This window comes from Helobdella robusta (genome assembly GCF_000326865.2).
Source record: "Helobdella robusta unplaced genomic scaffold HELROscaffold_17, whole genome shotgun sequence".
NCBI lineage: Eukaryota > Metazoa > Annelida > Clitellata > Rhynchobdellida > Glossiphoniidae > Helobdella > Helobdella robusta.
The window spans coordinates 2,676,956-2,687,665 of NW_008703942.1; the positions used below are offsets into that span (position 1 = coordinate 2,676,956).

Genomic DNA, 10,710 nt, shown 5'->3' on the forward strand with positions numbered 1-10,710 from the left:
TGAAATATGAAATTATATATATATGTAGGTGTGTGCGTGTGTGTATGTGTGTATGTGTGTGTGTGTGTGTGTGTGTGTGTGTGTGTGTGTGTGTGTGTGTGTGTGTGTGTGTGTGTGTGTGTGTGTGTGTGTGTGTGTGTGTGTGTGTGTGTGTGTGGAATACATGTACTTAGAGGATGACAGCGTGAAAAAAGGAAAAAGGCTTAGTGATCTGGCATGGATTTGAAACGTGTCACATCTCCATACTTCCGACGATTTGAAACGATTTTTATTGCATTAAACAGCTTTTCCGTATCGAGCTTTCAATTTAATTCAATTTTATGGGATCCATTGTGTTTGGGGTTACTTCATCCTGGTCGTCAACTTTTTCTTTCTTTCTTTCTTTCCTCCTCTTACTTTCTCTCTATTTTTTCGTCATCGTTTCTGTCATTATCACGACATATCTATAATCAAAAATTTCCTTAAAAATTGAAAAATAAATAAAAATATTTTGTTCAATTTTAGTAATGATTGTTTTTGAAACAACGGCTAAATAATAATAATATTAGTAATAAATGAATAATATTAATTATTGTTGATGTTGTTACTATCATTACAATAATTATTATGATGGGTTTTATGATGATATTTATGATAATAATAATTATAATTATGGTGATAATTATGACTGCCACGCAGAGCTGATAAGTGTGAAGTTGATGAAGAGGAAGGACAATCAGCTCGGTATCAAACTCATTCAGAAGAAGTTCGTCACGATCATTTTTCACCATTTTAATTTAGAATAATTTTTTTTCTTCAAATTTTCCAATTACAATTTTTTGTTTTTTATTTAGTTAACGGATTCACATGTGATGAATCAGAAAGTAATTGATAAAATAAAAATATATCTTTAATTAAAAATGAAAAATACATTATTAAATAAATAAAAATAAAACAAATAAAGGAATGAATGAGTGAGGGAGTGAACGAATGAATAGATGAATGAATAAACGAATGAACGAATGAACGAACGAACGAACGAACGAACGAACGAACGAATGAATGAATGAATAAATAATTGTTACATGATTTAACAAAATTCATTTCAGGCATTTGAATGGTATTTATGTCTTGGAAATAGTGAGTCTCTTCGTTATCATCCATCATTTCTTTTAAATTGATTTTACCATTTATTTTCCTTTATTTATTTATTTGTTTATTTGTTAATTTATTTATTTATATTCTTCACAGTTTATTTTATTGGTTTTTGTTCAATTCAACTTGAAAGCTAGGAGGGAGATTGTTATAATTGAGACAATTTTGTAAAGTTTCAAATTTGTATCAATTGCTTTGATGAAGAATTGTCAAAAAATTTAATTCATCAAGTTATTTTTCATTCTAATTTCTCCAAAGGGATTACCTATTTAATTAATTATTTTTCAGTTACTAAATGGATTATTATCGATTAATTTGTGTTCAAGAAATAATTGTAATACCAATAAAATACTTCCCAGCAAATTACACTTCACTCACTCTTTACTCGAATTTACTTGAGAGAAATACATTTCCTTTGATGCCTCCATTTTTAATTTCAAAGCGTTCTGTGTTTTATGTTAGCATGGATGGAACCATAATCATATAAAAAAAACAATCAAAGCAAATACCAAAAAGGCAAGACAAACCTTTCCAATAAATTTGAAAACATGGAAAAACTTACTCTATACGAACGACAGAACGAAAAAAACGTTTTCCGAAAGGAAGAAAAGAAGTAGAAATGAGCGAAAAAATGAAAGAATGAACATCGAATGAACCGGTCTGATTTACAACTCTATAGCCTTTCAAGAGGAACTATTATTAAATCATATTACATGCTGGATTATATGCCCATGTCCTCTCTCTCTCTTTCTCTTTCTCTTCCTCTCTCTCTCACTCTCTTCTTTTTCTATTTATATATCTAGCTTTTTCTCTGTCTTTTTAATTTCTTTTTAATTTCCAACTTTTTTTCGTTCTCTCTTCCTCCGTTTCTCCATCTTTCTTTCATGTTTCCCAACCGTTCTGTGTCTTCTCTTTTGCATTTTTCTTCTCATCATCATCCCCTCACGTTGTTTCTTCTTTTCCTGGCTGGCAGTTGTCTCTGCAGTCTCCCGCACAGACACGTGAACCTCGTGCACAGTATTGTGTTGTGTGTGTGTGTGTGTGTGTGTGCGTGCGTGTGTGTGTGTGTGTGTGTGTGTGTGTGTGTGTGTGGGCGGATGAATAAGGTGTGTATGTATGTATATCTGCTTGCAAGTGCATGGGCTTGAGTAGAAAGTTACAAAATTGAACACTTCAGTCTACGAAAAGTCAATTTTCCAGTTAATAAATTCTATAGCAAACTAACTCAGTCATGCGAAACAAAGCAGATGGACTAAATAAAAAAACAATCAACAGCAAAAACATACATACATACAAACATACAAACAAACAAGCATACATACATACAAACATACAAACAAACAAGCATACATACATATATACATACAAACAGACAGACAGACAATAAGCATTTATACAAACAATCAAACAGACAATAAACATACAAACAAACATACATACAAGCAGACAGAAAGCAAAACTCTTAACCAAGCGCCCACGGAAGAAAAAACGTAAAAGCTCAGTGAAATGAAAGAAATATAAAATAAACAATTCATGCTGAGTAGAGGCAGAACGGAGCAGAATGTGAAGAAGCATACCCTCAAATAGAAACATAAACAAACAAACAAACGACAAGAAAAATAAAAAAACTTGTATGCCATAAACATGAACCTAACAATAGACGTAAACTTAAACAAAAACAAATGAAGGAAACCTCCAAAAAAATCTTACATTTCCCGCCACCTGTGCTTGCGTATGAAGGTTTTCCGTCATCTTGCCTAGATTATTCTCATTATATTTCATTCATGTTTTTTCTGTTTGTTTATTGTTTGTTTATTTTGGATGTTGTTTGTTTGTTTGTATTTTTGTTTATTTTTTTGTTTGTTCGTTTATTTGATTGGTTGTTGTTAGTTGTGTCATGGTTTAATTTGCATATTAGGGAGTTTTTTTTAATTTTCTGTTTGTTCCTATGTACATTCATTTCTGTATGAGTTTGTCATCTTTTTTATTTCAATTTAAGATAAAAAAATAGTTTGATCTTTTTGTATTAATAATTCCTACATTATACTATAAGTAGTATTGTAAAGTAATATCTGTAGAGTAATTTAAGGTTGGTTATCGTTAATTTCATATTTTATAAAATCTTCAATAATTTCATCACTAACATTAGCACATGACTAACAACATCATCATCATCATTGCATCGTCATCACCATAATCATCACACTCCATCAACATCTTAGGTCTTAATCGTCTTTCGCATAACCACCACCACCAACAACAACAACAACAGATGTTTCAATCATTACACACTTATTGTTATCACAACTATATTATCACCGCAGATATTTACTTTTGTTTTCATCATCACATCCTCGACATCACCATCATCATCTTCTCCAACATCTTCATCGTCATCGTCATCTTCACCAACATCTTCATCATCACCGTCATAACCATCATCATCTTCACCATCGTCTTCATCATCATCGTTTTTGTCATCATCGTCATCACTGACACAGTCTCATTCATGAAGTCATCATCGCCTGAAATCATCTGATCATCAAAACGTTAAATCATAAACGCCACTCTTGTTAATTACTTCCATTGTAGGTAGTGCAAATTCTGATTAAAATAATTTTTTTATTTAAAAAAACATTTCTACATTTAAAAAAGGAAAGCTTATTTTAAATCACTATGAAATAGATTTTCAGTTTGAGACAGAAATAAACATTTAAACATGTAATGCGATGTAATGTATTTGGTAATTTTACGTAATGTAATCAGCAATGTGATGTTATATGAATTGATGTGAGGTATACGATGTGACAAATGATGTTCACATATGGAGAAACATAACTTTACTGTTTGACGAGACATTTAAGTGGAATGTCTTCAAACGGATCTATTATCTCAAGTTAAGCACTTTTCCACAGACACTCGTATACCTTCTTCAGCAATCTCTTAAAATTCAACAATACTGATAACATCATCATATATATATATATATACCCATTGTAGCTATCATCAACACCATCTTCATCATCATCATCATCCAATCTTCATCATCACCACCACTACCACCATCATGACATCTTCTCCACCATCATCATCATCACACCATCTCCATTTTCATCATCATCTTCATCATTCTCGTCATCCCATATTTTCCAAATTCATCGATTGCAGCACGCATTCTCGAGCACTTAAGAACTTTAATGTGCCAATTACAGGCTGATACTTGCACACGAGTCATTTATATTTGTATGTGTGTGTGTGTGTGTGTGTGTGTGTGTGTGTGTGTATGTATGTATGTGTGTATGTATGTATGTATGTATGTATGTATGTATGTATGTATGTATGTATGTATGTATGTGTGTATGTATGTATGTATGTATAAATGTATGTATGTGTGTGTACGTATGTATGTATATGTATGTGCGTGTATATATGTGTATGTGTGTGATTGTGTGCGTGTGTGTGTGTGGTGTGTGTGTATGTATGTATGAGCAAATGTCTGTATGTTTGTGTGTGTGCATGTGTGTACGTGAATAAAAAATTCAGCATGTAGTAATTAATATAGTCAATAAATTTACTTTATAGTGAGTTAAAGCATCATTATAAATTCATACCAAGCAATAAAATGAAAATTTTCCAAAAGGGGTTTGCACATTTGGCAAGGTAATCGTCTTAAGTGGAGTCCCATTCAAATGTTCAATTACTTCTGTATGTATGTACGTGTGTGTGTGTGTGTAAGTGTGTGTGTGTGTGTGTGTGTGTGTGTGTGTGTGTGTAATGTATGTATGTATGTACGTGCATGTTTTAATAGTGATACTCATGTAGGCTGATGCATAAGCACCGTGTTAGTAACTTCAACAGTACTGTTAGTTACATTAAAAAGCATGTGATCAGTTGGAATGTTATGGAGATGTTATGTTAAGGGAGGATGAATGTGTGTGGGATGTGACGTCATCACATATCACGTGATGTGCTAGGGGTTTGTCACGTGATAATGTACCTGAAACCTCATTGGCTAGCTGGATGTTGATGAGTGGGAGGGTTGTTGAAATGTTGGAGGCGCATCTGCCGCTTGTCTAATTGGGTTCAGATGGTCTCTGCATCATTGTCATGTCGTTTTTGTTCTCACTGGTGATGTTTTTCTGGAAAGCAAGCCAGTTACATAATAAACATTCCATCACACTATTTTACGACAGTGTACGTGTATGTGTGTGTTGTAAATCTGATGTATATATACAAAGCAAAGTTCGTGTGTATGTGTGCGTGTGTGTGTGTGGTGTGTGTTTATTTGCATGTGTATGTGTGCGTGTGCTGTTAGATCACTCTTTTTGCAACATGCATCATAACATGGCACGCATATTCTTCCAGCCCATCAAACGCACATGTGACTCGTGAGTGCAGGCAGCTTGGGCGTGCGAGTCTGCGTTTGACAGATTTCATTCATCCTGAATACGCATTTGAACATGGTTTCAACACAACGACTAAAGACTAGGCATATTTATCTTAGTTCTCTTTCGTCATAAATCTGTCATTCAATTGATTTTATTTTTATATCAAAAACACTTTATTATTTTTCAATTCAAATTTGATTTGAAACATTATCAGACACACTCAGTTACTCATTCTAATATTCTGCTATTCTTGTTTTTTAGAATAAAAGTTTATTTTTGTGTCCCTTTTTTTAATTTACACAATCATCCATCAATCCATCCATTCATCCATCCACCCATCCATCCATCCATCCATCCATCCAACCATCCATCCATCCATCCATCCATCCATCCAACCATCCATCCAACTATCCATCCATCCATCCATCCATTCCACCATCCATTCATTCATTCATCCATTCATTTATTTCTTTTATTCATTCATTTTTTCCTTTCTCCGTTCTTTTATTCACTTTTGCATGCCATCAATCTTTATAATTTATTTTACAATTCAATCTCGATAAACTTCCTTTCTACGGGCGAGGCTTTCAATTTTTTTGTCGAGATTGCAATTCACCACCGAGTCAGCCAGCATCATCAAAAGACAACAACCGCAACATTAATTTCAGCGACATCAACGACAACCACAACAACATCATGACGTCAACAACAACAACATTTATGTCATCAACAACACATGTGGTGGTTTCTAATCTCACAATTTCTAATTCCACATCATGACATCAACAACAACAACATTAAAATAACAACAACATAATGACGTCAACAACAACAGTATGGTATCAACAATAACAACAACATCGTGACGTCAACAAAAACAACATCAAGATGTCAACATCATGACATCAACAACAACACTATGGGGTCAACATCAACAGCAACAAAATATTATTATCAACAACAACAACAACATGACATCAACAATCACAACATCAACAATGACAACATTCCCATAAATCGCACTTGTAGTTTCACTCGCTTCCATCATTATCTTATTATGATCATCGTCAGAACTCATCATCACCATGTAAATTTTTAAGTTGCAGCACCGCTATTATCGTACATATTAAAAATAATTTTATAGCTCCTAATTTTCCAAATTTATATTTGTGTTAACTGTGAATACCTTCACAGCCATTTCCAACATCTCCATCCCCACCCCCATCATTATCATCACCATTTTCGCCATTCGACAAAAAGCATTTTTAAAATGATCATCCAGAACTGTTATTCATTCATTCGTTTTTTCATCTATTCATTCATTTACTTTATCAATCAGTCACTCGCTCAGTCAGTCATCTCAAGCCATTTGTTTTTAAAACCTCAAGTCAAACAATATCCTACACCCACAAATACACAAATACACAGACACACAAAGACACAAATTCACAGACGACACACAAATACACAGACGACACACAGACACACAAATACACAGACACACAAATACACAGACACACAAATACACAGACACACAAATACACAGACACACAAATACACAGACACACAAACCACAAACACACAGACACACAGACACACAAATACACAGACACACAAATACACAGACACACAAATACACAGACACAAAAACACACAGACACACAAATACATAAACATGTATGTGAATCGTTGAACCTGATAAAACTCAACGTGAAAAATGTGTACGCGAATGTAGACAAACCATTGGACACCGACCAACAGGACATCAAGATACATTCATTCGAGTGTACTACTTGCGTGTGTACTGCGTTTGTGTACTGTACTCGCACTAAGTACATACCGCGTGAGTACATTGTGAGTACATTTCATGCGTAGTGAGTTTTCATTATGTACGTACCTTGTATGTGTTTCGTGAGTGAACTGTCTGGGCTGGGTACTGTCTGGATATTGTCTGGGTACTGTCTGGAAAATGTCTGGGTACTGTGTATATTACGTTCAGATCAGTGCATCTTAGACTGACAGGAAAGAGTACGCTGGTTAAATACGTTGTACAGACATGTGTTCTCAAAAATGTATTGCAAGAAAAAAATCTAGAAGAGAACTAGTCATGCGGGCTCTACAACGAACTCTGATCTGTATTATATTGTATTGTTGTATTGTGTTGTATTCATTTTATGGTAGCATTTAGTGTCAATAAACACATTTTAAAGTTAAGTGACAACATTTTAAAAGATATAACATTCGAGTAGTATAATCGTTTGATCACGCTGGCCTGGCTCTTTTAAAGTTTAAATTTTTATATTTTGGAAAAAATAAGATCTTCTACTTAAGCTGTACAAATTTGGAACGTGTTTTTTTTTTATTTAAAAAATGTTGGCATCACAAGTTGCAGTGATATTCGAAAACGTCCTGAGGACCATCCATTCATCCAGCAGCACGCAATGAAAAAGATGAAGTCGTCGACAGCAGCTTGGAAGTTCCGCGCAAGTCCAGCGTCATTCAATGCATTGGATGTTCATTTAAATGTATAACGCATTACACAACTAACCGTACAATGCACCTGTGACATTTCACGCACCAGATGTCATGCCGTTACTGAATTCTAACAATTCTTGAGAGGGGAAAATTGAACTGTGTTTATACGGTGAAACGCTGGATACCTTTTACATTATAACAACATGGCACAGCATGCAAATATAATAACATTATTGTGTAATGCCTTTAAAAGAGCACGTCATACTGATGCAATTTAATACGTAACACGACCATCAGGGCCACATTTAATATTTGTTTGTAGTTATTTGTTTGTTTGTGTGTATGTATAGTGTTATGAGTGTGTGTGTGTGTGTGTGTGTGTGTGTGTATGTGTGTGTGTGTGTGTGTGTGTGTGTGTGTGTGTGTGTGTGTGTGTGTGTGTGTGTGTGTGTGTTTGTGTGTGTGCAAGGAACGTAATATAAAAAACTGTTGACTTCATTGGCACGCATTTCAGCCAGTCAAAAAAGATTGACGTGTTTGTACAACTTTGAAAATGTGCTGTGAAAACAAAATGCAAAACAAATTTTGAAAAAACGGTTTTAAAACCAGGAAACGTAATTAACAACATAACGTCCATTGTTCAAATCGTATATAAAACATCCCGTTCGTAGAAAAAACACACAGACACACACATACACACAAAGAAACACACTCACACGAATCAACATACACGCACACAAAAACAAACAACTCAACAAATTTAATGAGCACACAAACATTTTATAAAAGCAAACATAGAAACATGAAAGAATGTAATTAAAGAAGCATGAAACATGATAGCGCGCACACATATACCACGCAAACCAAACAAACAAACAATTCATCCATCCATCCTCCATCCATCCATCCATTTGTCCATCCATCCATCAACCACATACTGAGGCTATTTTTCTCTTACCACTTGTCACCATGGCAGCAGCTAATCAAATAATCAATCATTTAATTGACGCAATCAACCAACCAATCAATCAGCCAACCAACCAATCATTCAGCCAACCAACCAATCATTCAGCCATCCAGCCAATCATTCATCCAACCAACCAATCATTCAATTGAGACAATCAGATCATCAATTTTTGGATCATTTCAATCAACCCAACTGACCAACCTATCATACAACTAACCAACGATACATCTAACCGATCATTCAACCAATCAATAAATTAATAACCAATCATGCAACTGACCAATCACACAACCAATCAATTGATAACCGATCAATCGCCTACTCAATCAGCTAGAGACTTGTGCATGTTAAATGATTGGTTGAAGCGTTCCTCAAGAATGATGACGTCATAATATTCTCTTTGAAACAATCAACACATGATTAACTGCATGCCATCACTTTCGAGACTTCCTTCTCTTCTTTTATGTTTTCTTCTGTCACTCTCTCATTCCCTCTGGTTGGCTTTATTCTTTCTCAAGGTTCATCGCTTTCTTTTTGTCTTTATCTCTCTTTTATCTTTCTTCTCTTTCTCTCTCTCTTTCTCATTCTTCTTCTCTATATTGCTCTCTCTTTTACCTTTCTTCTCTTTCTCTCTCTTTCTCATTCTTCTTCTCTATATTGCTCTCTCTTTTACCTTTTTCCTCTCCTCTTTTTATCTAGTTTTCTATCCCTCTCCTTCAAACATTTCACTGTCCTACTTTCATACTTAACAGTTGAGTGATTTTTAAATTTAAAACATGGAAGCAAGTTGCTGGTGCTGTGTGGAAGTTACCAGCATCCACCCACGTTTGCGGCATGTTTGCCTTCCGTCAATCACTGCTTCTCTCCCTCCCTCTCTCTCTCTCTCTCTCTCTCTCTTTCTCTCTCTTTCTCTCTCTCTCTCTGTTGTATGCGTGTGTGTGTGTGTGTGTGGTGTGTGTGTGTGGTGTGGTGTGTGTGTGTCAGCTTGTTTACGTTTATTAGTTAGTTTATTTTATATAGGCATCAATTAACTTATGTATAGACACAAATCAATTCATTTATTTTGTTTTAAATTTTGACAAATCTAGTTGAGAGTGTGTTGTCTTTTTCTCTAGTTAAGAGTGCCAAATGCGTTAGTTTTGTTTTTATTGTTTGGCCGTCCTGCTGAGTTAAATTAAAAAAATTGTTAAAGTGTTTTTACAGTGTGTTCCGTACGTTCGTTTGTTTGTATGTCTGTGTGTTTGTATGTTTAGATGCCTTCATATTTGTTTGAATATAGTCGGAATGTTTTAATGTTGACGTTTTCATCATGCTATGATATCTTTTTGTTTCAAACTTTTGCTTAACATAATGTGTTTGGTAATAAGCTTGTGTCTTTATCTGAAGATTTGCATATGTTTGATTGTTTGCGCTGTGTTGTGCTTATGTGTGCGTGTATGTGTGTGCGTTTGTGTTTCTGGTGTGTGCGTGTGTGTGTGCGTGTGTGTGTGTGTGCGTGTGTGTGTCTGTGTGTGTGTGTGCGTGTGTGTGTCTGCTAATGTACGCTATCTATCTAGCGTAAACGGACCAGCATCATATTTTAAAAATTGCTTCACAGTTCGCTGATTTCCTAAATCCCCATAAATCACGAAACACACGAAATCTTATATTCCTTTCTCTATTTCTCTCTCTTTCCCTCTTTCTCTCACTCTCTCTTTTTCTCTTTTTCTTTCTTTCTCTTTATTCCTTTTTTTCTGCTACTTATTA

At 34.7% G+C, this 10,710-nt stretch overlaps 1 protein-coding gene across 1 annotated transcript; it reads right to left on the bottom strand.

Moving 5' to 3' along the window:
• Positions 1 to 1,372: 1,372 nt before the first annotated feature.
• HELRODRAFT_170276 (hypothetical protein) lies at positions 1,373 to 9,800 on the bottom strand (the record flags this gene model as incomplete). The annotated part of the gene is made up of 5 exons (XM_009016095.1): positions 1,373 to 1,399; positions 1,977 to 2,141; positions 4,746 to 4,837; positions 5,132 to 5,207; positions 9,741 to 9,800. The coding sequence occupies 5 exons, from the start codon at positions 9,798 to 9,800 to the stop codon at positions 1,373 to 1,375; spliced, it is 420 nt and encodes a 139-aa protein (XP_009014343.1).
• Between the last annotated feature and the right edge of the window lie 910 nt (positions 9,801 to 10,710).